The following is a 27,862-nucleotide window of genomic DNA, read 5'->3' as shown; positions in this document are numbered from 1 at the left end:
TGCAGCACCCCAAGGAATTATTTCTAAGGGACATCTACAGGTGTGCTAATGTGGACACTTGTGCTGGTGATGAACTCCTGGGACAGGAATTTTTAAATGTTCTGGTAACTCTGGGGTAGGCATGTGCCTTGTGTAGGAAGAGGAATCTGTCTGTCCTGCTCCAGGGAGAGGATGGAGCTTTACATGCATGGGGCATCAGTCTTAGTTAGGGTTACAGACCCTAAGTTTTTGAGGAGCTGGACCACGTTCCAAAGTTGTAAAGCTGTGCAAGGGCTTCTGATTTATGTTAATCAAGTTTGTTAGTAAATAACCAGCTTTACAGCTGTTGGTTAAGACATGTAATGGAAATGAGCTGATGAAATATTTCTATTATTTTTGGCCTCTTTGTGTTCTGGTTTCTTGTTCGTTGGTTGTTTTGGATTTTTTTATTAAACTGGATGACATTGCATTGCTCTGCTCTTCTTTTGACCTGATGCCCATGTCCTGTGGTGGATAATTCACGCCTATTCATAGCAAAAGAGCACTTAAATGCTGTCACTTAAATGTTGATTGTTCGGAGATTAGGGAGGGAATGGCTTTGTGCCTTTTATCTTTTCTGAACCATTTATTGTGCTCTGTATGCTGGATCAGATCCACCCTGATCAGTGCTCCCTGAGAAATGATTGTTGCAGACAACATAATGGCTTTCATATGTCATTTTCTGATTTCCAGCTTGTGCTTTAAAAATGTTGGTGGAATAATGGGTTTCTGTAGGATTACTGTAATTCAAAAGGTCATCTAGGTAATAATTATCTTATGCATTTGGCTTAAGGAATTCAGAAACACAACATGAATTCAAATTCTCTCTTTCCAGATTGAATGATTAAATTCTGCATGCAGATGTGCTGGAATATAAAGACCAGACCTAAATTTAGAAAGAGCCTTCACCAAAAAAAAAAAATGTAGATTAATCTTGGTACAAATTGAAAATTTAATTTATATCTTGACTGAACTTGTGACAAAGCAGTTAGCAGAAGTGTGTTTAAAGTATTTTATTGAAAGTTTCACAAGCAGCAAGGTGGGATAAATGGTCTCCAGTTCCCAGTGAAACTGTCCATTTAAGAAAGGATTCTAAATCATAGGTTTTAAACCCATTGTTTCAGGCACCTGAAAATTAGTAAAGATGATACAAGATACGGTGAACTGGGACATATTTTGGTGCTTCCTGGTCCTTGTGTGATCCCATCATCTGCAGGATTCAGCAATGGGAGACTGGGGTGATAGTTTTATTATTTTTTTTTTAAAAATATATTTGTTAATAAATAGTTTATTACTGGTTCTGTCTGCAACTGTTGAACTGTATGTCTGCCTACAGGTTTTGCTTAACTGAGATCTGTTATGGGCAAAACTGAAATAAATATTTTTGAAAACATTACAGATCAACTCCCCACAGCAAAAAGGCTTTTATTCCTGTGAACTTGAAATCCCATTAAGGGTTGGTGCTGCATGTTGGAGTTTATGCACTCTCTCTTCTCATGTGCCAGTGGTCTGAAGATTTGTGTCCTTAGCTACCAGCATTTGGCCAAGTTAAATACCCCCTCAAGATTTTGGTGTGGAACTCAAAGCCATAATTCTCACCTGTATGCAATCCAGTTACATCTCCATTTCAGCTTTTAAAATGCAGATAGTAGTTGGGTTTCAGATCTCTGCCCACTCCTGGAGTCTGGGACCCACAGGTATAAAATGCCAGTCTGTTCCCTCCCTACCTCCCCACCTCTGCCAGGAAAGGGATAGCACAGTTACTATTTTCGGAGAAATTTTAAGTTTTGGAGGTTGCAGCGAAATAAATGTTTATTTTTCTTTCTGCAGGTCTTTCTGGTTCAAGTTAATCCAGGTGAAACCTTTACAATAAGGGCTGAGGATGGAACCCTCCAGTGCATCCAAGGTAAGAGGATACACAAACACATGGATGAGCACTGCTTTGCTTTATGGAATACCTGTTCTGTCATCTCTCCAAAAATGTGATGTGCAGCTCTGAAAATGCACTGAAGCACTGGGGAGGAGAACTTGCAGACGTGGCTGCTCTCTGTATTCTAGGAGTTCAGTATCTCAGAATGAGTCATGCATTTCTTGGAAGTTCAGGAGGATTTCTCTCTTCTCTCTTCTGTTATTTATCAGTCCCATCTTGCAGCCTCTTTGCATCTTTTCTGTGACACCCCCTCCATTTAAACAGTGGAAGGTGGGTGGTTCTTGCTTGAAGTTGCATCCCCGTGGAAATGATGAATTAATAGTTGTTTGAGATAGACGTTACAGAAGCTTCCCTGAACACCATCCAGGGTTATTTGGTCTTGATGAGCAATAATAACAGCAATTTAAAGCTGCTTGTTGAGATTTATAGCCAACATGCTGTGTGGTAAGAAATTGGTCCATGTGGCAATTAACAGAGGAATAAAGCTGGCTACTCCTTTTATTTGAGAAGAATGCTTTATTCTGGCTTAGTACATGAAAGATTTCCATTACAAATATAATTATGACCCCATTTATTTATAATTTTATTCATGCTCAAAGTGGTGTTCAGACAGTGTATTTAAATGAATGCAACTTGAAACCTCATGGTTCTGTATTCCCAGTAATTTAACGTGTTTGTGCCAGTGGGACTTGTTTGGTACTCATCAGCAGTCTTTCATAAAATTGATTTAGAATTTCTAGCATAATATTATCTCCTTTTATTTGCTATAGCTGCAATATTGAGTGCCAAGGCTCATGTTTATTTGTATACACCCTTTCAGTTTGGCCTGAAAGTTCTTGATATTCTTTTCAAGCTAAAGCTTCTGATCCTACTTTATTGTAAAATATTTTTATTGCTGAACTGTACTTCAAACACAGGAAAGCACCTGTGTTGCTGTTTTTTGGTGTTTTTTCTTCTTTTGGTAAAGCTGCTCTTACCATGCAGTTGTGGGATTTAAAAGTGATCTATTGCAGTAGATCTGTTGTAATCAGCCTGCAAATATACTAAGATTTGGATTTGTGACAGTTCTGGTTTTATGCTCTGAGGTTATTATAAAAAGACAGGCTTATTTTGTGTGCAGTGTTTTTGGAAATTACACACCCCCTTGCTCCACAAAACTTAGTGTCTTTTTTCCCTCCTGTGATAGAGTTTTTGGTATGTTTAAAGGTGAATGTATTCCCTATACATAGGGCAGCACTCAGACAATAATGATGCATTTTCCAGTGCTCCCACATTGCACTATGATTAGCAGGATAAGGAATAATTTTAGCTCTATGTTAAGGCAGCATGAAAGTCTCTTTTTGGGCAGTGTCTCTCGGCTGGTAGCTCCCTGTGGAATAGATGATACTTGCTTTTTCCGTACTGCCACGTACTCGGGGTTATGACAGAAGATGTGCTGCTGAGTATTCAGAGTGTGAAGGACTGCTTTATTACAAATTGGGTGATTCTCCTGAGTTCAGGGAGTGAACATTGTTAATAAAAACTTGAGATGTCATGCTTGGTAACACTAAATTCCTCAGGATACACGAAAGCTCTTCCCTTTGGCATGTGACTGTTCTGCAGGGACTGCTAACTTTGCTTATGTAGAATAATTTAATTTTTTTTTTTTTTTAACTCTTCTGCTTATGACTTTTCATAAACAGCATGAAATCTTCAGGTTGTGCTCCTGGAGCCAGTTCTGGAAATCCTGTGAGCCCCACTTTGTGTCCAGAACCCTGTTTGGCTCCACAGCTGTGGTGTGGCTGGTGATGATGTGCTTTAGAGGACTGAGGCAAAAACAACTGACAAGATGACTTAGTGAATCTTCATTTGTCTTAGCAAGGTTGGAAGAAAGACATTTTGAGTAAAACCTCTGTGGAATATCCTCTATTTTAAACACCCTGAAGTGTAATTAGCCACTAATTGAGTAATCACTGTTTTAAGCCAGAAAGAACAGATGCACATTTGAATGTTTCTGATGTTTTGGAGTGGTGGAGAAATCTCAAATACAAAAATTTTTCCCAGTTCCTGGGGGTTACAGCAGTAAGATAATTAGTGAAAACTTTAAAAAATAATAACCCCTAAATAATAAAAAACCAGGAATAAATATGTATTTATAACTGAGGATGCAAGATGTTGCAGCAAGTGCCCTCTTCATTCCTAGGGTTTTTTTTTGCATATAGTTGAAGGTGATTTGTTTAAGGCAATGATTTATAAGCCCTGTAGATCATGGTCTGGACCTGGATTAGGCAGCTCTTGGAAACAATGCGGTGGCTGGGAGAAGTTCAGCTGGTCAGTAGACATGGAGAGGGTCTGTGGTTTCCCTGAGAAGACAGATTTGAAGAGAAAACAAATAAAAAACCCCACAACAAACCTGGTCTTCCAGAGAAATCCAGCCCTTGAGTGCACAGTCCACATGGTGAATTGTTCAGGGAAGCATCTGAACAGTTCCAGGTGCTCTCAGCAGGAGTTGTCTGACTTGCTCAGGATTTGCCTTCTCCACCCCATGCAATAGCAGAGATGCTGTGCTGTGTGACTTTGTAGCCTTTATAACAACAGCCAAATAAAGGAATAAAGAAAAGGGACATTGGGGATTAATTGAGATGAATTTTTTAATAGTTGCTAGAAGCTGACTCAGGTAGGAGCCCGTGACCTGAGGCTGCCTGTGTGGAAGGGAGGCACATGGTGCTGCCCAGCTGGGCTGTTCAACACCCCAGGGCTTGCTGAATGTTGGGGCTGGCCACCTGGCCTGTGGTATGAAGTGGAAACATAAAGCACATCCTTTATTCGTGTGTGATTACATGGCTAGTCTTTGTTCCTTTTAAACCATTTGGGTGTTAATGACAAATCATTGGTGTGCTGCCTTTGGGATTTCCTGCTCACCCAGTGCTGCCAAAGACCCAGAATGAGTGTGGGGCTCTGACTGCAAACCTGCCCCTCTGGGTGGTTCAGGGGAGGCTGATTTAGGATCTTCATTCAGGGTCTTTGGAAGATGGAACATGTGTATGTGCTCTGTCATCAATATTTCAAAAGCTGCTCTTTTATATAAAGTTTGACAGATATTAAATACTTCATAAATGTGTCAATACTTTAAATGCTTCATTTTCTTTTCATATATTCCCATTTTATTTGTCAAAAAGTCAGGACTTGACTTTTGCTAGCTCTGCAAGAAAAGGACAAGGGCAGGGCATATCCTCAGCCATTTCTTTACTCACCTATTAACTGTGGACCTTTGTATTTCCTTTGTATGAAAGATTGCTTCTAGCTAGTGCTTTGTGGTAACCACAATAAATGAAATATGGAACAGGGTGAGAGCCTCGATCTGGTAACTACAGAATGGAATTGAAACAGACTCCTGAACTTAAAAAAAAAATAATTAAAATGTATTCCTCCTGAATTAAAAAAAAAATAAAAAAAATTCTGCTTTCTAAATTTCAGAATAAATGGATCTCATTTGAAGCTGACATGTTCAGGAAACTCACGTTTTCGTAGTGGCTGGTTAAAGATGAGGTTTTTTTAGCCAATATCTTAAGATCTTTGGTAGGAACTTTTGTTGCTGCCCAAGAGTTTTGTCATTCACACTTTAAAAATTCACTGTTTGTGCATAGTTTGGGGCAGTGAAGCTGTACTTGAGAATCTGTTCAGAGCTTTTCCCTCCTGGAAGGCAATAATGCCAAGCTGTCACACCTGCTGTGGTAGGAATAACATGGACAGAATGATTATTCTGGTGCCACTTGCTTGTCACCCACATGTGGAAAATATGTATGTACAGAATATGCAGGCTGCATAAAGCTTCTATCCATTGATCACCGTTGATATCCACTGATTGCCCAATTTTTGCTAAATGTCCTTTTTATTGCCATCCATGGAAATGGTCCTCAGACTGGATTTCATTTTCTGCCACAAACCAAACGGAATTTTCTGTATGTGTGTAAAGCTCCAAAAAGCCTGTAACAAGGTAGAACAGGTAAGAGAAAAGCAGCTGATGCAATAAAAATTGGAATTCCTCGTAAATTCTGCCTAACCCATGGAAATACTGCTGCTGGCAATATTCTCTTGAAACTCACCTCCAGTCTTTGTCTTGTATGACAGCACAAGGTGTGGAATAGTGAAGAACAAAATTTGTGTGAAAAGAAAAATATGCTGAAGGATAGAAATTATGCTTTAATTCTGGCCATGAACAGGGGGAATTCACCCTTGCATAGCGTGAACAAGGCTCTGCATTAAACTGGCTTTTATGATTTATTCAAGGACAAGGTACAGATGAGCAATGGCATGGAGGGGTTGCAGTTATGTTGGAGCATAAATATCTGTGTTGCAGACAAGGACCTAGATTGCTTCTGGGTGGTTACATTTTGAAATGAAAACAGGATAAAAACATAGACAGTTTACTAATACAGATATTTGTTTCAAGTGATGTTTTCAAGTGTTTTGCCATTGAGGCTGAACTTAGTCTTTGCTTGTTCTTATCTTGTAAAATAAAGAATGCAAGAATTAAATTTCAGTGCTGCCTTTTCTGTGGCTCTTAAAGCGAGTAACTCAAGAAAAAGACCAGAAGTCTGCAAAAAAATCTAGCAGTAGTTTCTGAAATGAAAGATTTCCTGGAATTATTATTCCCTTAATTTGGTGGGTGGGTGGGGTTTGATGTGGTGTAGTGCAAAGGAATGGATAATATTAAAGGCTTAACAGCTGTATATTTGTATAGGAAGAGTGTGTGTGTCAGTGAAATAAGGCTGTTAGTACAGTCCAAGCAAACCAAAGTGTGTATTTTTTTTTTTTTTCCTCTATGGTATGAGGTTGGAAATGAGGAAGTGAGTCAGTTTCTTGCAGGGAAGGAAAGAGTTGAAAATAAACAGGACACAGTGTGAGCAAATGAGTGGTACCTGTGGAGTGTTACTATGTGGGGACAAAGGCACCAGGATGACAGTGGTGATGGGCACATGTGAGAGAACAGATGGATCATAGAATCCCAAAATGGTTTGGGTTGGGAGGGGCCTTAAAGATCATCTCATTCCAACACCCCTGCCAGGGGCAGGGACACCTTCTACTATCCCAGGTTCCTCCAAGCCCTGCCAGCCTGGCCTTGGACGCTTGTAGGGATGGAGCAGCCCCAGCTTGTCTGAACAGCCTGTTCTAGTGCATTAACACTTCCACAGTAAAGAATTTCTTCCTCTTACCTAATGTAAACTTGCCTTCTTTTTGATTAAAGCCTTGTTCTGTTGCTCTATAACCTTGTCCCAAGTCCTTTTCCAGCTCTTTTTGAGCCCCTTGAAGCTCTGGAAGGGGTTCTGAGGTTTCCTCAGGGCCTTCTCCAGGCTGAAGAACTCCAGTCCTCAGCCTGTCTCTTTAGCAGCCTTATGATCATCTTCCTGACCCTCCTCTGGACTCTATCCAACAGTTCCACCTTCTTTTCATGCTGGGGACCCCAGAGTTGGATGCAGTACTCTAGGTCAGGTCTCAGGAGAGCAGAATAGAGGGGGAGAATCACCTCCCTTGACCTGCTGCTCCCACTTCTGGATGTTGCATCAGAGGTTGGGGAGGAAAGAAGCCTAAGGAGACAGAACAGAAAGATCCAGGCTCAGGTAGCTGTGTTTCCAGAGCTGAGTTCACCTGGTGCATCAGGAGCTGGGAGCACCTGCTCCATTCCCTCTGCAGAGGCAGATACTGAGTTGTTTGTCAGTGAGCCTGTTCTGTCATCTCCCTCTGAGATGATAGAACAACAGCACCTGAAATCATGTGGCTTTGGGGAGGCTTGCAGAAGGCTGGAGATACGCTTTAATAAAGAGCAACTGGTGAAATCTGCAGGTGAAAAGTTCTTTGGACCCTCCAGGGAGGGCACTGCCTGTGTGCTGGTGAGATCCACTGGAGTTGGAGTCCCTTTGGTTCAGTACCTGCTTCTGTCCAGAGCATCACCTGAACTATCAGAATCTGGCCCTTGGTTACATTTAAAGAAATAAGTTTGTGACTGTATTGAAAGCATGCTGCAAAGCACTGCATTGATCAGAACATTAAACTTGTCGAAGCAGGGAGAAGCATTGTCCTTCCTCACCTGTCTCTGCTGGTAGTTGGGAGCTGCATGTGGTCAGGGATGCTCCTGGGGAAAGGCTCTGTTGGCACATCAGCACAGCAGCAGCACAGGATGGACGTGCTTGGCTGTGTCAGGGAAGGGAGGGGTGAAATGCAGGGTGAGCTCTGATTCTGTTTCTCCCTTGTTTCTGCAGAGTGTTTCAGCTCTTTCCACCTACGTGCTGGTGGGCAGGCTGGTTACACGGCATGGAAAACTCTCTGTAGGAAATGCAGTTCCAGTTCAGACTGTTTTGGTCATTAGGGCTTGGAGCAGAGCAGTCTGTGTGGTGGTGTTTTACAGCATAGCTCTTGGAATTAAATAGCTTTTGTTTATGCTTTGTTTATTAAGTTTTGGCTCAGTTTCTTTCTGTTTACCAGCAAGGCCCCTTTTCACCCTATTAAGTTTTAAAGCATAATTCTTACTCCTCATTTACTTTGCCTCACTTTGACTTCTGGAACTTGTGTCTAGATTTAGTGTTTGATGGAAAAGCCAGGCCTGCAATACCCATTGGTCTCTTGTAGCACAAATAAATTTTTGATTTATTAAAGTTTTTTTTATTAATGGACAAATGAGGAAATACTTGCATAAGCATCCTCCAGAGGAAAGCTGTGGTTGAGAATAACTGGGAAAAATCCCATGTCAGTATCTAACCAGCTTTTGTTGCACTAACCAAAATGTTTTTAAAATATATATATGAGTCAGTATCATCCTTTAGAGGCATTGTCAGCATCTTCTGGGTTTGGTCACTTCAGTGTTTCAGCAAACTCAGCTCTGTAGCACAGGCCTGGGATCAGCTGTGCTTTCCTGTTGGGATGTTATCTGTGGTGCACTCTATGGCTATGAACCACCAGTTGCTAATCATATAATCATAACAGACACTGTTATTTTATTTTCACATTGCTGCCTAGCTAGAAAATACCAGAATTTGCAGAGGACCCTTTCCTCCTCTGTGTTGTTTCTGATGTCTTTGGTGCCTCTCTGTGTGTCAGAGATAGGCTCTCTGCCCTTTCAGTGACTGGTCACCTTAGAAAACTGTGGTCCTAGTGGTGTATCTTTCCTGTGCAATAAACAACTTCCAGGCTTTCATATCTTTGTGAACCTTGTGTTGAAATCTAAGAAAGAGCTAAGAGCTGCTAACCTGGAGTAGGTTTTTCCCATGTTATTGTCAGTGAAATCATACCACCATTCCCTGTTCATCTCATGGTTTTATTTTTTTAGCACACCACAATCAAGTATAGGAAGCCATGTAAGAAGCCAAGAGTAAACAATGGGATGCTTTGTTTACTGTGTGAATAATCTTAGCTTCTCCATTTTAAATCCGATAATGCTAAGAATAATTATGGAAATTTATTTTGCATGTGTGTGATTAAATCTTGAACCAGATGCACCTGCACTTGTAGCTTTGCTGGGTGGAATATCTGGTTCTTTACAGTTGGTAGCTGTTATTTGTTATAGCTCCCCTGACACAAGACAAAAGGAAAAAGAATCTTGGCATGTAATTAAATTTTAATTTGGCTTAATCTTTCCAAATCCTAAATTGTGACTGTTTTGTAGTACACACTGAGAGAAAGGGAGAGCGATACAGCTAAGGCTGGAAATATTTTGGAAATTGTATGAAATCCAGAAATCAAGGATTTCTTGAGACCCTTGCTGGGGATGTCCAGAGCCTCTCCTGACCCTGCAGCCTGGTCCCTGGGGAAGGTGCTGCCCTGGCCAGGCTGGGGTGGGACCTGGTGCTGTGTCCTGCTGATGTGGCCTCAGGGCACAGGAGCTCTGGTGGAGGAGAAGGGCAGGGGCTGAGCCATCAGCAGGCTGAGAAATAAATTAACTGGAACCATTCTGGTTTGTACATATGCAAAACCAAATCGTCCTGCTTCCCAGCAGAGCAGCACCCACATGGGCAGAGAAGCAGTTCTTGAAGCTTGCCCTTGGCTAAAATGGAGATTTTTTTGTATGTTTTTTGGAATGCCTAAGAATCTGCTGCTGGGAAATGCGTTGATCTCTAGAATTAGGACAGCAGACTTTAAAGACAAATGTTAGAACATACGGTCTGAGCTATAATTTCAGACTTTTATTTTGGGTTTGTAAATATGCAGGACTTGTATTTGGGGTTTGTGTCTGTCCTTATTTTACTTGTGTGAGGATGTGTGTGTATATATATACATATATATGTCTGACAGAATCAGGAATTGTGGTACATCCAGGGGCCCTTGGGAAGCTGTCTTGTACCAGCAGACTATCAATTTTTAACTTTCTTGATATCTCTGGATCTCTGCCCAAAACACAGGGAAGCTCTGTGAATGTGGGTATCTGCAGGAATGCTGGAGTTGTGTCAGCCCTGCTCAAATGCTGCTAATCCTCCTTGTGTGGACCCAGTGCATTCCAGTCAATGGTGGCAGGATTTTCAAGTCCAAGATGCACATTCTTTACTCAGGCTACAGACATTGCAAACCCATTAGTCAGTGCTTTTAGTCTTTTTACAGTGTATTAGTGCAGCTACAGTTCTGAAGTAGTAAGGCAGTTGTAGTCAACTTTCTTAATCTGAAGTAATTATATTTGTTGGCTGGAAGAATCATAAAATTATTCCATTATCCTTATTAAATTCCTTTACTCCCCATCACAGCCAAATATTTAGTTTCCCATGCTTTTTATTCTTTAATGTCTTTGATTCTGGTTCATGTTTGTTGTTCATGTAGGAGATGTGGATTAGGGATGGGGATGAAGCATATTGTAACTTTGAATCTTTGCAGGGCTTTTATTATTATGCCTCTCATTTTTAATTTTGAAACAAATCTCAACTTGGATAAGTGATAATAATGAATTGGCTTTAAATGGTAAAGAATGTAAACTGGATTGTTGGTTTTGCTAAATTTTAAATTGTACTTATTCCCACCATAAAAAAAAAAAATCACGTGGTGGTTGTTGAAAGCTGTATTGAATCAGCTGTTGATTCTGCTATAATCAGGTTTCTGGGACTGGGTAGCTCTCACTGTGACAGTCTAACCCCTTCTATATTTAGATACAATCTGTGTGATCATGTCTTTTAAGAGTCTTGTTCTTTCTGCACCAGTGTTTTCTTATGGTCATGGCCATAGGGTGGATTCTGTGACGTCAACAACTCATTTTGTGTCTCGTGAATATTTTCATTAATAGAGGTTTAAAGAATAAATGATATTAACAGAAATAAATTGCTGAGTCAGCTTTGTAAAGAAAGCATTACTGGCTTCAAAACATAAAAGAAAGGAAAAAGCCCACTCAACCACATGAACCAGTGGGAAATTGCATAACTGTGGACAACCTCAAAGTGTATAGGCTGCCATCCAGCTGTATCAGTATTAGTTGTTTAACAGTAAATCTAGAATCTGACTTAATATTCCGAATAATTTAGGACAGATATCCTAGAAACAAATAAACCTACACGGTGATTTATTCATTTAAACACTACAAGACTTAATTTTGATTTTTCCCTTTTTTTTATGGGTCAGGGAGCTTCAAATACTACTTAAAAATCAAGCTACTCCTGGAGATGAGTGGGAGTTTTGTTGGGGCTTTTTTTTTTTTCAATGTTTAACAAAAGACTAAGTTCTGTCATAATTTGTGCAATTTAGTTTTTATTAATGCCCCCCATGTGTTATAATGTAAAGCTGCAGGGTTCTGCACATGCTTTGTTTATAAGCTGGGTTTGATTACTGTTTATGACTTTTTGCCTTCTTGATTATATTATTAACTACAGTTTTAATGGTGTGCTTTAGGATTTATTTTTTTCTTGCTCTGGTGTTTTTTAAGTTTATTCCTCTTATTTCTGCTGGGAATGAGATGGGGAACATTTGGGTGTAGATGGGTTGTTACAGTCAGTGCCTTCTTCTCTGGGTCGCTGTGAATTCTCTGTCAGTATACCCCATATGTGGATCTTAAAAAATATTTGGCAGCACAGAAACATGTTAACTCAGTGTGTATGGGAAGGATTGCAAGTTACTCACCAGCAAGGTTTATTTTTGCTTCTCCTGGCAAGTGAAAGGCTTGTGACCCTGCAGGTATAGAAGAAAGAACTTGTGCAGAAAGCCTCGTGTAAGGCTTTGTCAGCAAAGCATGTTCTAATTGTTATGGGAAGGCTTTGGTATTGCCAGCACTGGCTAAACAAGAGCTTGCAATTTAATTTTATTTTTTTCTCAATATACTTGATTTTTTTTTTATTTATTTTTTTTTATTTTTGACCATACAGCTTTCAAGCAGAGTTACACAAGTGACCATTTGGTCTATAATTGTCTATATACTATTTATCCAAGCTTCATCTTTTAAGTGGTGTGCACATTAAGCGAGGCTGCGCTGTGTTGTTTATAAAAATCCAGCCTAAAATTCCTAGAAACTCGTGGAGTTTTGGTTACCCTGCCTGCTGCTGCCGAGGGTGAGGCTCTTCAAATGCCATCTCGGCGAGGTCGCTCCAGATGACCTCGGCGTAACGTGATAAAAGACTATTTTTGTCTCAGCAGACGATATTATCTCACCATAACGTTTTTGAACATTTCTGGCTGGATTGTTCTGAATGTTGGAGCTGTGCCTGGAGAGGGGACTGAAACACAATGCCTGCCATTCTCAATTGTGTGAGCACTTGGGTTTGATGGGACTGCGGTGAGCAGGGTGGGAGTGGGGCATTAATTAGGCCCCTCCAGTCCAATTCCCAGCACCTGTAGCCTTGAGACTTACACTAGCTCAAATGTCTTTGATTTTTTCAAGTGTTTGTGTACGAGTGTGTACCTGTGTATATATGTTCATCTACTTTTACATGAGATATCTATGTACAACTGTAAAATTATACATATGTATTCAGAAATATATATATATTTGTATTTATATATGGTTATTTTATCACCTTAAGATGGTTACTCAGCTCTCCAAAGCCATTGCAGCCCTGGCTCTCTTCTGAGTGGAAGTCTTTCTAATCCTTGGTGCAAACATGGAAATGGCAAACAAGTGCCATTGGGTGATCTACCCACAGGATTTTCACTGAGGCTTCATTAAGGTTACTTAAGTTAGAAGTAATTTGCCTCCCTTGGGGGAAAATTCTGATATTTGGAATGTTTATCAGTCATCTGCAAAACGAAATGAACATAATTGGTGGCTAATTGTTTGCAAGAACTGTGAAATACAATTACGAAGAGTTAAGCTGAAACCAATTGTGTTTATGAAATCTAGCATAAAAAACACTATATTAATCCTGCCTCAATACCAGGAAACGCAATTAGTGTAATTAAGACTATCATATTGTAATTTTCTTGGCGACTCGATGCCTTGGCAGCAGCTTTGCCCTGCCAGGGCTGGAGCGGAGCGCGTTCCCGTCGGCGGCTCCTTCTGCCAGGGGAGCTCTAAAATGACTTTGTTTACCCTGTCCTGGGGTGCTGCTGCCGGCTGGAAAAAGTGCTCCAGCTCCAAAAAGTGCCTTTGGGTGGCTCAGCACGGTGTCATTTTGCAGGCTGTCATCTGTGCTGCCTGCAGCCGCATCCCTGCCTGTGAGCAGAGGGTTTGGGATCCTCACTGGGGTTCCTCCAGCTGGGATTTCACCCAGGGCGCTCCTTGGGCTGGGTTTTGTGCCAGTCCTGCCCTGCCAGCACAGGCCAAGCTGTGCCTCCATCCTGTGCCACCCTGGGGGTGCTGAGCCCTGTGTAGGAGGGGACAGTGCAGCAGTGAGAGGCTGCAACTAGGGCAGAGTAAACACAGATGAGAATTGCAATTAGGCTCTCATCAGCATTGCGTGCTGTATCACGAGAAGCACACAAATCAATAGCTTTGTCTGTTTGAATTGAAATAAACTTAGGTATGTTTAGCTTGGTGTTACGAGCAGCAATCATAGGTAACAATGTGGACCATGACTCTGAAATCAGCTTGAATATACATCGCTGATGGATTTGTAGAATGTGCCCAGGTCAGGAAAAAATGAGTATGGTAACATAGTTGTTATTGTTGCAGTTTGTCTGTCACTGCTGTGAATGCACATAATTAAGGGATAATCAGCATAATGCCTACTTTGAGCTCTTCTTAATGGTTTAATTGCTTCTCTGAGTTAAATAAACACTTTATGCTTATTTTACAAATTTTTCCTCAGGGAGCTTGTCACATGGAAGTGTACGTGCATGTATTTATATTTTAAACATAAGGAATAATCGGTTATTTAATTAAGCTTCTCCTGAAGTTCTCTGTTGGGATATTCTGTGTTCTCATGAGCTGCTCTGATAAGTAATGTATTAGAATAGGCTGGGTAAAAAAGGTAATGAGTTCATCAGTAGGAAAATGAATGTTCATGTTAATGTTATTATTCCAGAGTCACCTGTGTGCCCATCCTTTGTGGACACAAACGCCTGTGTACATTTTTCTGTACTTTGTGACATGCTTTAACAGTTTCAAGGGGCTGTGATAGCTGCTGAGGACTGTCCCCAGGTAAAGTGAGCCTCTGGGTACCAATTGATTTGAAGCCTGAGCATATGCAGATGTGAGGTCTCCCTAGAAATTTCTCTTCTCTAGGCTAAACAATAACCTAATTGTTTTGATCATTTTTTTTCCTATTAATTTTCATTCTGTTCATTTGTCTTTTTAAAGACACTGCATGCCACATGTATCACGTCCATGTCCATGGAACTTCCTGGAGTCTGCTGAAAACTTTACCCAGCTCTTCCTTCTGCTGTATTGAAGTCTTCATGTCTTTTTAAAGATCACCTGCCCCGGAATACTTACAAGGGATATTAAGTATCTTTTTTTATTACCTGCATTTCTAGATCCTGTCTTCTCAGTCAGGGTACAGCTCACTTTGAGTACTATTGGAATTTGCTCCTTACAAAAGGCCAGAGCAGTGGGCAGCCTGGCTAGCAGGCTCCTCGGTGAGCTGGTGACCCTGTTCAACAGTGACATTATTTTGCACAGGAACTGAATGTTTTCCCGGTAAGTTTCTCAGCCAAGGAGTCTTGGTTTTCAAAATACTTACTGGTACAGTGCAATTAGTACCTATTGGCCTTCTTCCTTTCCTTCATACAGGGGAATTTTATACATTTCCTTGAAATGGCTTAAACTGCTGAATTAATTAATACACTAAGTTAAGATTGTGTTTAAACAATGCTGCTGTAACTGTCTCCTCACTTCCCTGGCAGTGCAGGGCTGGGCTGTGGTCCCTGCTCCATGATGGTGTAAATACTACACTACACAGCCAACCTCACCCTATTTTGAAGCCCTCTGTGTTGACAAACACCAGGGTAATCTCTCTAACGAGGCTGTGGATGTTTCTGTGTGGGTAGTGGTGCTGTGCAGATCAGGGGTGTTTTTGTTTATGACCACAAGGGTGTAAGGACAAACTTCATACTCTGCTGGTTCTTGGAGCAGTGAGTGGCTTTGCATGAGCATGTGAGCAATGACAACTTTCAGTTGAGCTTTTCTCCTCCTCTTCACTCCAACAGCTTTTCTGCAAGGGAGGCTTAACTCTACAGAAAGGTGGGGGTGTGTTCAAAGGCTTTTCAATTTATTTATTGATGCCTTGTCTGTATTTGAACTACAGGCTTTTATATGTTCAAATAACAGGAGGTTATGTTTTCCTCAGGGTGAATCTGAGACTGAAATTGTGTTGTTGGCAAGTACAGCAAATTGAGTGGGATTCAGTTTTAAGGCCAACACAGATCCTCAGCATCAAATTTGGGTGCTCTGATTTTGAAGTACCTTATATACACAAAAGAAATAGAGGTCTGCAAGCTGATAAATGGCATTTATCAACTGCTGCTCATTCACAGTTATTTTTATTCTGTATGTAGCCAGAAAAGCTTATGCACAAGATGGGTTAAGTGAATTAGGTAGCTATTAGAGCCAGCTGCTATGTCAGAAATAGAACTGTAGTTATTTTCTAAGCCCAGACTGTATAGCTGCCATATTACTTCAATACTACTATCTCTCCGCTGCTTGCAACTCTTTAAACCCCTTGTTTCATAATTTTAGCAGCTATGTGGCAAGGACCATTTTGAATATCCAATTTGGAGCATTATTTGTCTTGCTTTTTTTTTTTTTTTACTGTTAAGATGTGCCAGGCAGGCATAGTGGTTAGTCTTATCTGCCTGGGTTTAGTGAATTGCTAAAAGCAGTTTGTGCAAATGTCTGGGCAATTTTAAATTGAACTTTTTATAATTAAAAATGTAATGAGAGTCATTAAAGCAGCAGTGATTCTGTTCTAAGTACAAATGCAGTTAGAGGCTGAAAAATTGCCTTTCAAAGCAGATAGCCCTTAAAAGCTGGCAGCATGCAGCACTGCTGATAAGGAAGGTGGAGCTCTCTCTAAGCCCTGCATGCTTCCACATGAGTTTTGCCGGTGTTTTCCAGTTTGGAGCAGAAGCTGCTCTCTCCACAGATTTCCCAGCCCCTCGGTAAAGAGTGACTGTTGTACATGTGTGTGGAGCTGACATTCTGACTCCCCTGGAGACACCCCATGAGATAGATGTGCCTGGGAAACACAGCCAGAAGAGTTGTGTGCTCAGTGGGGTGACAGCTCTGCCTGCCTTTGAGGGGACCAGACACCCTCCAAATTCCTCAACAGCCACTGGAGCAAATTTGCCCCTTCAGTAGGAGTTTCAGAGCACATAAGTGAACTGCATGCTCTGATTCATTGTCTTTTTGAAGAGTATTTTTGAGTAAAAGAGGGAAACTACAGGCTGCAAGTCTGAGAGAGTGTTGGCCAAAGTAACATCCTCCAAACACGAGGGGCTGTAGGAAATCATGCTCAACGTTTTAGTTATATTTTTATGGACACAGATAAAGTGAAAATAGTATTTTATTCTCAAGTGTCATTTTATTTGGTTTGCTGGCATCCACCAGTGCTGCTTCATTGTACACAAGAAACTCTTTTCTGCCCCTTTCTGATTTCTTTCTCTTCTGTATTTTACCTGTGAATTACTACATCTTCCAGTATGTCTGACCTACATTCAAACCTTTATTTTAATCATGTCTCAGAAGCTGGAGGGTGGTTCTCCAACCTTGCTGTGGATGTGTTGCTTCTTGCAGAGCTTTCATTTCAGTAGAGTGGCTGTTCTTGTGTCTTGTATTGCTCTAAAGTGCTTCCCTTCCATGTGATTTTTATATTAGTAGAAGACAGTTTTTACTGGTAAAAACGGTGGTTGTTTTTGACTTTGGAAAAATTGTGGTTTGATACAAATGACCTGACCTGATGGAGAGCTGCTGCTGAAAGACATGACCTCATGATGTCCTCTCCACCCTTTGCATCATTTCCCACTGTTTTCCTTTCCCTGGTGCTGGCATTTGCCTGACCCATTAGCCTGGGCAGGAAGGAAAAACTGATCTTCTGCCGTTTAGTCTCAGCTCCCACAGTTCAGGAGCAAAAAAAGAGAGGAGGAGGTCAGGCAGAGGAAGAAATGAGAGTGATACTTCCATTTTAGTGGCATTAGCTCACAAACCTATTTATCCAGTTACTAATTATGCACCCTGGTAGGAAAATGAACTAATGTGAATTAGGAACATGAGCTGCGTGTTACAGGGGTTAGAATACAAGAAAGCCACTTGTTAAATTATTTTGTTCAATTTACAGATGGTTTTAAGTGCCTGCTTTGCACTGTTTGTTGGGTGTATGTGCCAGAGGCTTTGGGTGGCTGTGAGGCATTATCACATGGGCACCCCAGAAGAGAGTCTGGGACCCTCTTGGCTGTGAGACCCTTTTTATTGTTTCTTCTGCATATGCTTTTGCTGTGGGGCTTTTGAAACCCAGCCCATAAAGAAACCATCAATTATACTTGTGTCACCTCAGGCTTCTTTCTGCTGTGAACTAGAACTGATCATCTGCTGAACTGCCCAGAAAGAAATGGAAAATGCAGATGCCTGAGGGGCACTTGAGCTGAGATGGTGCTGGGTAGTCAGATGTCACTTCAGTCCTGTGGAGACCTACTGGCAGGATTGTGCTTTTTCTTTGAGTTATTTGGGAGCCATTTAATTTATTTGTGAGGAAAATTGCAAACACTTGTTGGGGATCAGTAAATTGTGAGGGATGCACAAAGGGGTTATCCTTGGAGTACCTGCTCCTCCCTGGCCCTCAGCTCAGGAGCTCATTCACTAAAGGAGGCTGTGTGGAGGGGAAGTCTCTCCCTGACTTCAGAGCAATATAAATTCTTCAGTTCAGAAACAGTGGCCTCTCTTTTCTGTTGTCTCATTCTTCAGTCCAAATACCAGGGGATTCACAGCATCTTTTGGACTTCAGAGAGCTTGGCATGTTTTATTTCAAATTCAGATGAGGAATGCCAGTTTGCCCTGCTCTAGATCTTCCTGCCTTGCTTGCAGCTTGGTCTGCATGTTTTGTACTCTGCTGTATCACTGCATCCATTCCACAGGAAACACTTGTGGCTTCTGTACCTGCAGCATTTTTCCACACTACAGGTCAGCTTTGCCTCCTTGGCAGCTGTAAGTGAGAGTGCACATCTTGGACTAAAGCCTTGGGGTGGATGCTGTGTTAGGCATCCTTCACCCCCAGCATGCCCCTGCAGCTTCACAGGCTGACCACAGCTGAAGGTCTGGTCACCATAAAAATGCCTTTTTCTTGGTCTGTGCATGAGGCAGAGAAGTAGCAGAGAAGAACTAAGTTGGTGCATAAGTATAAACACATGTACTATCTGTACAGGTAGTAGGTTTTACCCAAGAACTTTATAAAAATGGAAATTTGGGAATTTCCAGTTTGGGAAACCAAGTCGGAATTTCATCCACTGGTTGTTTCTATTTGTCCTTGAATGAGAGTATCTCAAAAATACACATCCAAATAGGTTTGCATATCTGGGAATTAATTTTTCTTTCCACTTGTCTTTTTCTTTTTGAAGCTTTTGCTACAACCTGAAAACTGGAAGTCTTGTTGGCCTCTAAGTGTCTTCTTGATATGGGGGTGGGGTTTTTTGTGTCTTCTTTTCTTAGTGTCAAATATCACCATCAGCTTCATTTCACCATTGTACATGCTTTCCTATCCTGTTAACCATTGTGCTGTATCTGCTGGAAGAGGAGGGTTTTGTTACCTGCAGACAAAGAGAGGCTCCTTCGAGGTGTCTGCCAGCAGCAGGACCCAGCTCCCACCTGGCCTTGCACACAAAGGGCCACTGTCCTCAGGGTTTGTCTGTAGCTGCACAAAGTCTGAAAGCTGAGCTCTGGGGGGAAAACTGACACAAATTCCACGTTCATATTGCAGGCTGGCGGTTTCAAAGGTGCTGCACCTGTAGCCTGGTTTAAGACATTATTGTAATAGTTACTGTCTTAGGAGACTTAAGGCTTAGTATTTTGTGTTTGAAATGACTTTCTAAGAGGGAATGTATTTGGTCTAACATCAGCCTCAGATGTGACAAGAGGGTAGTAAGCAAAATCTCTAACCTCGAGCACTGGGATGTTCCTTTGACTTTCAGTTAGTCTGTGAGCAGTGATAATCATTTGCTTATTTCCATTCAGGGATTTATCAAAGGGAGGAAGATGATCATATTTTCCTTTACTTAAGCCTTAAGTTGAAGCCTGAGGCGATGATAACTTCTCAGGCTTCTGTGCATTTATGCTGAAACCTTGGTCTCAGCACTACCCTTGTTCTCAGCCAAGGCTGAAGAGACACTTGGCACATCTCTGTGTTACCAGTGGGCAGTTGCCCTAGTTCCAAAATACATTGTGATTTCCAGTGAAAAATACATACATGGCAGGGAGAAATGATTTATTTTGACATTCCTTGAAGCACAAACAGCTGCGCTTAACCTTTTTTTTTTTATTTTAAAAGTGGCATCTCCCTGGATAATCAGAATTACAGCTGAGCATGAACAGCAGGGCATAGTTCTGTGCGGAGTCACTCAGCGAAGTGTTGCAACACAGATTATCCGATGTGAAACAGCTGTATTCATTACTAATAGAGCAATTTGACAAAACACCAACATGGCTTTTTCCCACAATAACAGATGTGTGGAGCAGGCTGCCACCCCCTCCCCAGATTGCCAGCATCTGTGCGTCATGTCATGCTCCGAGGTGCGGCGTGGCCGTAGCGCCTGCCAGAGTGGATGCATTTATTTTATCCGTATGATGAAATAGTTATGTTGTGACTAATCGGGATCCATCGGCTGGAAAATTTTAACGGCTTGGAAGAAAATCTTTCTGCCTTGTTATTACTTATTACTTAATAATAATGTTTTGTGGATGCAAATGTATTGTAGTTTCCCAACGCATGCCAAGCACATCTGAACTTCTTCCTTTTTTTCTTACTGTCAGCTGCTAAACAGGCAGTAAAGGATTTGTGGTCCTCTGCACACCTCTCAGGTTCTCCCTGAGAACAGTGGAGCTGTTGCTTAGCTTGCAGATGGGAAAATACATATTACAGCCAAATAACTTGAGGTTGTGGACAGTGAGAGTCTATCTCCCTTCCTTCTCCATAAGTCAATTTGTTTGTTCCATGTTTAAATTCTCAGTTAGAAGCACCTGTGATTACAATAATTTGTTTACAATTAAACCACTATATCATAGGGGCCTCCTAAACATACCAAATAGAATCAGAAAGCTTTTATTGCCTTTGGGAAGTCGTTGGCCTCTGGAATAAGAGGAAGAGAGAACAGAGCAGCAGGGACTGTGTGGGGAGCTGGGGAAGACACGTGGCTTCAGACAGTTCGGAAATAGAGCTTTGATGTATTTCTGTTATCTGTTAAAAATATCAAACAGTCCTCCATGTTGAAATGCAAGGTATTGAATAGCAGAATGTGACTGCAGTTAGTTTTTTTAGAAGATAGGATACTTTTCTCTGTGCATCAAAGCACAGAGATGACAATTCCACTTCCCATGGCCCTGCAGTGATTTTTTGTTTTCATCTGACTAACATGCTGAGAGTTGCTCATTTTCTCAGGTTTTTGGGTTTTGAAGATATTTCTCAGATATTTGGTTTCCATGTCTTAAAAGCAAATAATTTCAAACCTCTGTTTTTGTATTAGTCTGCCAATTGTCAATATTTCACTGGAAAGAGATGAAGAGCACAGAAGGTGAGAAATCCAAGGGAAGCTGAAAATGAAATAACTGTTTTACTTCAGGTACACTTGTTAGTTTGATGAGTGTGATCAGAGACTTTCAGTGTTTCATGTAACTCCAGGCACTCACTGGAGGTGGATCCAGCACCTCGGTTCCCTCTGAAACAGGAAGAGCATCCCAAGGGGTGCGTTGGACAAATGGACAAAGGTATTCATGGACACCTCAGCATCTGGAAATTTGGTGGGATGGATCTGGATTGAGGCCTTTTCAAAGAGTTACTTTGTGTGAAGCTGGTGGAGATGCTCAGTCCTTGCTCTTTTGGAGAACAGCCAGGAGGAGTTGCAGATGTTGCTCTAGATACAGGCACTTTGTTTTCTACAGAGGTAAGGATGTGCCTGTCATACTCCATCAAATAAACACAATACAGTGAAGGTGTAAAGCAAGTTTCTTTCACTTGCTGATAAATTTGGGGGCCTTTGGTAGCATGTGGTTTTTTAAAAAAAGTCCTTAGTTACTTGTAAAAAAAATCTTGAGGCTGCAAAGAGCTTTCCAGCGTGGATTTTTTGGGCAGCCCAGCTCTTGCTGAACACATGTATTTTGCGTACAAAGGCAGCAGTTTTAGGCAGTCACAGCACATGTGGGATGCTGGGATGCTGGGGAATGGCAGGAGTAAGTGCTCCTGTGGCTCTGGGAGATGAGCAGGACAATACCCAGGCAGAGCCCTCGGCACATCAAACACCGTGCCTGCTTTCATCGCAGCAGCCCAGATCACTATCCTTATCCAGACATGCTCTTGGCACAGGAATGCAGAAACCTTTGTCACAAGGGAGGCTGAAAGAAACTGTCTTTCAGCGTGGTCATTTTTCCCTCACCTTGAGCTTTTTCAGCAGATGTTAATAAAGCTCTAATAAAGCAAATATTTGTTAATATGAAAAAAATCCCTAATTTGATACTTGGAAGCAAAATTATGTGAAAATATTTTTCTGGTTATTCCTGCTTGCAGGTTTTATAATGTAAATTATTTTTTAGTGTTCAGGTTGCCAGGATAGCTCGCCACATTCCTTTAGTAATGTGGCAAAAATGCGTCCTTCAAACTTGTTAACCAGCCCTAGGCTTCATAAACACCACTGGGGAGACAAAAGTATGTTGTTTTGAAGGAAGGACAATATCAAACAACCCATTCATTTTAAAGTTAGAGAAAGTAGGGATTGCCTGCAGGTGGTCTTTCATGCTTTGGTTTAGAGACCTGTTTTCAAAAAGGAATTACAAGTCAGCTGGAGCAGCCATCATGGGAAATCCATATTGCAGGAGATGTCCTGAGTCCACTGAGGTGCTGGGATTAAAACATCTCTGTTAGAGCTCCCTCCTTCACAGCGTTGTCAACATTTTGAATGCACACAAAGATGTCATGGGAGAGTGTGTGCAGCTGGAAAGCAACATCTGGGATGCTCTAGTGTTTTCTTCTGATGTCCAGCTGATGCAAATAAATCCACAGCTATTTGTTGTCTTACTGTTGACTTATTATCCGAGGGAGTCTTCGGGAGCTGAAGGCTTTATCTTTCTCTAAAAGTGTAGCTGTTTCTTGCATGTGCTTTTGAAACTTTGTTTAGGGTTTAGTAGTTGTCCTCTGCCTGTGTTTGGTTTCAGCCTTCTAATAAAATTTTTTAAATTTGAGATCCTAACTGATCCTTTAACTAGGACAACGTTTTTAAAACAAACCCTAAAAAGTTTAACATATACAGACATGAACCAGAAAAATCAATATTTTCCTTTATTATTCTGCCAAATGTTATGTGTGTTTCCTTTTAAAGTGTAAGAATTCAAACAGTAACAGTTGCTTGACTTGGGGCATAAGCTGGTAATGAGATTGTTAATGACAGGACATTAAAAGTAAGGAAGTTAGACTGCACCAATTAACTCCTTTTATTACTTGTCTGGTGTTTTCTTGTGTTAAGGACATGGGGTTCCTTAAATAAACCTCTGAAACAACTTTCTTCTTTCAAAGTGAAGTTGATTTCCACAACTCCTTCACATCATGTTGAGTCTATAAGCTGCTAATGGATCATGATCTGTATCTCTGGTTCAAAACACAAAGTAGAAGATTGAAATGCATGCTTATAGATTCATGCAAGTATTAAAAATCAAGGGTTGTGGTTTGCATTGAAGGAAAAATGCATCTGCTAAGTCCAACATCAGAATACCAGACATTCACTTAAGATTTCTGGGTTTATTTACACCTTTGATTTTCCTTTTCCTTCAGCAGCTTGTTATAACCTTAAAAAAAATGAAAATTTTTATAACTGTGTGCCAAGAAATACTTTGCTAGAGACAGACCTAAATCATTAGACCAAGGGAGTAGAAAATGAACTTTTTGGCTGAGCACCTCAGTTTGTCTTGTTGGTTCAAGATTTCTTGTGTTTTGTGAGGGAAAGCTGAAAAGAGAGAATGTATCAACATTTGTAATGTTTTATATGCCATATGGGGGTGGATGAGCATGCCACAAGGTGGGTTACATACTATATATAGTATAAAAATACATAAAATATTTCAACTATACTGAGCCAGTCTATGTAACAGCCTTGCAAGAGATTGTGGGTGAGAGCTCCATTTATCTTAATAATGCAGTAAATGGGTGTTGTCTTGACCATTAAATGGTTTTGGGATGGAAGGGATCTTAAAGATGATCTCATTCCAGCCCCTGCCATGGGCAGGGACACCTTCCACTATCCCAGGTTGCTCCAAGCCCTGTCCAGCCTGGCCTTGGGCAGTTCCAGGGATCCAGGGGCAGCCACAGCTGCTCTGGGCTGTTGCAGTGCCTCACCACCCACTAAAGGTACTGTGTAATGTCTAAGCCAAGAGAAAGGTATCTTTCTATCACACAATGTTATGTATTTACTGTAACAGATTATATATTATGATGATGGTGATTTCAGTGTCATAGACCCTAATCACTGCATCTAAAAAACGTCACTTGTTTGCTCAGATTCTCAGATGGTTTTGATACCTGTGGGGATTCACCCTCCTGGTGATGGGGGAAGAGCAAGTTTTTGTATCCTTTATTTGTGGAAGTAAAAACTTACAAATATTAGTTGTGTATGAAACAATTCTGTCTTCAGCAATCAGTTCAGTTGAATGAGAAGTTGATTTGTGTGCAAGCTCTTTGATAGTCAGTAATAATATTCATCCTTCTATAACAAAAATTTAGAAATAGTACAAAAAGTGTTAAGGCTTCTTCTCTACTTCCTTTGTGTGTTAATGCTGTTTTCAGTCTTCAAATCTGCTTCCAACCTCAGGTTGAGTTTTGTGACAGCGCTGTGTAGAATTGTGTTCTCACTTCCCATTTTCTTTGGGTGAGCAGTGAAAATGAAGGATATCGGTTCATGTGTGTGGGGAGATGGTTTATAAAATTCTTAGAAATGTTTTGTATCTGCTTAGGGTGACTCCAAAAATAGCACATCCTGTGTGCCAGTGGACCCAGTTATCTGTCTGTGCCCTGGCAGTGTAGGAGATGCTGCAGACTACTTGAAATTGGACTTGTAGCTCCTATTTTGTGAGCTTTATGAAACCAAACATAAAGCTGTGCCTTAACTGCACCTGTTTCACTGGGTGTGTTATCTGGGATGACATATTGCAAAGGTATCCTAGCAGGCGGCTTCACATTACCTGAAATCTGAGCTGATTATTAGATACTGCAACACAAGCCAAGTTAAAGTATAATTTTAGCTGCTGCTGTAACAGTGAGTGACCCAGAAAGGCCTTCTAAAATCTCAACCTCTTGATGCTCTTCCATGTCTTTGTAATCCTGCATGTAGCATTGTCTGTTTAGCTTTCATTTCACTCATCACAGTTTGGATTTTGGGACTGTGCTTTTAATTTTTTCCAGTTTGCACACAGTATGGAATATATAGATTGCCATGAAAATAATGTTATGTTAATTAAAACAGAAGGGAGCTCGAATACCTATTGAACTCAGGTTTCTGAGACTTAAGGTTTTTCTCTTCCATTAAACACCTCTCCATGTAAGTAATAATGTGCAAAATATAATGTATTGTGCCTTAGAACAGCTTGAGTGTGTGGATTTTGTTAAACCACACTTGCAGACAGTTCACACCGAATCCAAACCTGGACCAGTCTGTTTCCATTGCTCTCCAGTGAGACATGACACCCGCAGTGGTTGTGATATGGGAATTGATCGGTTTCTGGTTCTACACAAGATTATGCCCACTTGTGTCCAGAGCAGCCCCTCCCTTGATTTCTGTATTTTAACTTTCCCTGTATCCCACAGACCTTTTGAATATAATTTAGAGACAGAAATTGTTCTGCCTGGTGTGATATTTGGGCGCTAATCTCAAGGTGAGGGCTTGTGTGCAACACGGGTGAGAGGTGATGGAGCTCTTGGTCCCTCCTGGTGCAGACCTCAAATGTTTCACTTCCCGAGGGAAATCTCAAATAACTTGAGAAGAAGGTGCTGGTACCACCTTCCTTCTGCCTGGGAGAAGCTCTGTAGTGACTGAGGCACCTTTATTCAAGAACACAGGTGAAATTGGTGCAGCTGGTGGCTGATCAGAGAGAATGCTCTGCCCTAGCAAGAAAGTCAAAGGCACAAAAATTGTTCCTGGTTTCTTTGTCCAGTTGGGTCACTGGTCACAGTGGAATACACGATGCACGGAGTCTTTTCCCCCAGTTAATAGCAATTGTGGGAATTAGTGCACATTCAAGCTTTTATTAATAGAGCAGACCTTTCCACTTCGTGTGCTGTTATTTTGCTGTGAAATGGAATATGTTGATTTCAAAACCTTTCAGACCATCCTTATTTCACAATATGTTATCTACACAGACTCATATCATTATTCTTGCAGTTACTTTTGCCCTGATGCTGAAATGATAGTGCTCAAGCATCCAAGGAATTCTAAACATTGAGTGGGGACAGTTCCTTGGAAAAGCACATTTGCTATGATATTCTGTTAAAGCAAAAATTCCTTAGTTATTTACATAATTGGCATCATAATTTGCATAAAATCTCTTATGAATTCTGAAATCAGCTTTTAAAATAAATGCAGAAATATCCTTTTATTTACCAAAAAGATGAGGTGTTTGGTTACCAATCTGCAATTATAAAAGGGCACTGAAGTGAGGCTACTGAATATTTAATTTGCTTAATGTACAACTGCCACTGTTAATAGCCTTGATACAACTAAAAGCTTTGCTCATTCAAAAGGCAACAATTAATAAACAAGATTAATTTTTAAATTAATTATTTATTTACCAGAGGTGAAGTCTTTTGTTCTTTTAAAAAAATAGGTAGACAATTATCTCCTTGGTGGGTATTATGCAGAAGTAAGTGGGCGTCCTCAAAAGGTGTTTGCATACTTATTTCCATTTTTATGAAGTAAAAATGATTTAATATAAATAGAATTTAGGGAGAATAATTTAACTTTCAATTATTTTCCTGTATGAAAACACGTTTATATATTCTTTGCTTCTCCTTGTAGGAAGAGTACTACTAAGGAGGAGAGGGCTGAAAATTCAGCTGTTTTTTTTGTTCTGTTTTTTTGGGGTTTTTTGTTGTGTGGTGTTTTTTTTTTTTTTTTGAGGGTGTTCTTAATGTTCGAAAAAAGCATCATCAGTTTTAACTACTTTTTGTGGGCAGCTCCTTGGGTGATCTTATTGTTTGTTTGCATTTCTCCCCCTCCAAAGATGCCTGTCCCAGGGGCCTGATGCAGGATGGAGACATCCCACAGAGATGCCATAAAACAGTACCTGGGGGACTTTTTGGCCCTGGTGTTTTGCCCTTTGCAGGCAGCTTTGTCACAGAGATGACTCTGACATCCAGCAGCTTCTGGGATTTGCCTGTCCTCCCATGTCATGCTTTTACCAGGTTGCTTTGGAAATCTTCCTGCTGCTGCATGTGCAGGATTTTTGCAAATCACTCATTCTGTCCCCTGTCCCAGGAAAAACAGGAAACATAACAGAAGGGTTTTATAATTAAAAATTGAATGTTTTTTACACAAGTTAAGTATTATTGCCAAGCAAAGTAACTGTCCTTTACAGGGCTCTCCCAGCTGGAAGAGGGATGCACATGGATGTCACAGGTTTGTGCTCACCCAGGATAGACAGCTGTTGGTAACTTGATACTTTTTATGATTAAAAGATAGAGCATTACCTTTTGAAACAGCGCTCTGATGGAATATCTGCTTAACAAAACCAAAAATCATCATCTTACGCCTTGTCAGAGACACAAACCAGCAGAATCTTGAACTTGGAGAAACTGCTGATCAAAGACTCATTTCCAAATTTGTTTGCACTGTGCTTGTCTCGTGACACTTGAGAAGGGGGTTGGTTTCTTGGAGTGACTGGAAGTCTGAATGCCTGGTTTATTTAGTAACTACTGACCCAGGAAACATTCCCAGTGGTCAGATGAAGCAGATGCCTGTTCTGGTGCACCTGTGTGTGCAAGGGGAACCTTGTACCACAGGGCTGGGAACATTTTCTTTGGACTAGATGATGCTTCAGTGCAGTCAGAACACCTCCCAAGTCTGGAGGAGGTTTTTTGTTACCTCTTCTCCTAAAGTTGAGTCCTCACAGAATTATGATGGAAGTAAATTTTCAGAAGTTTAAGTTGAGGGTTATTTATGCATTATTCCACTAGGATGAGCTTGCACTGCTTGTGTTGGAAACATTTCCAAGCATTAAGAAACCTGGGTATAGAAAAAATGCATCTTTATATACAAGAGTAATTGAACAAATGTTACTGGCATCAGTCTCAAGGTGGTTGGTTTTTCACATATTTAATGCCAAACTCTTAAACCCTCTGGGTCTTCTTAGTCTGATCTCTACCC

The 27,862-nt window shown here is 40.9% G+C and overlaps 1 protein-coding gene across 3 annotated transcripts in view; it reads left to right on the top strand.

Moving 5' to 3' along the window:
* FNDC3B (fibronectin type III domain containing 3B) overlaps positions 1-27,862 on the top strand; it is a 183,516-nt gene that overhangs the window by 43,122 nt on the left and 112,532 nt on the right. For all 3 annotated transcript variants that reach the window (XM_058844077.1, XM_058844079.1, XM_058844080.1), the window contains one exon: positions 1,849-1,924. In XM_058844077.1, the coding sequence (XP_058700060.1) occupies positions 1,849-1,924 (76 nt within the window). The remainder of the gene's footprint in view (positions 1-1,848; positions 1,925-27,862) is intronic.

Source organism: Poecile atricapillus, chromosome 8 (genome assembly GCF_030490865.1).
Source record: "Poecile atricapillus isolate bPoeAtr1 chromosome 8, bPoeAtr1.hap1, whole genome shotgun sequence".
NCBI lineage: Eukaryota > Metazoa > Chordata > Aves > Passeriformes > Paridae > Poecile > Poecile atricapillus.
Note: the sequence above shows the minus strand (reverse complement) of the source record. Positions and strands in the feature narration are given on the sequence as shown.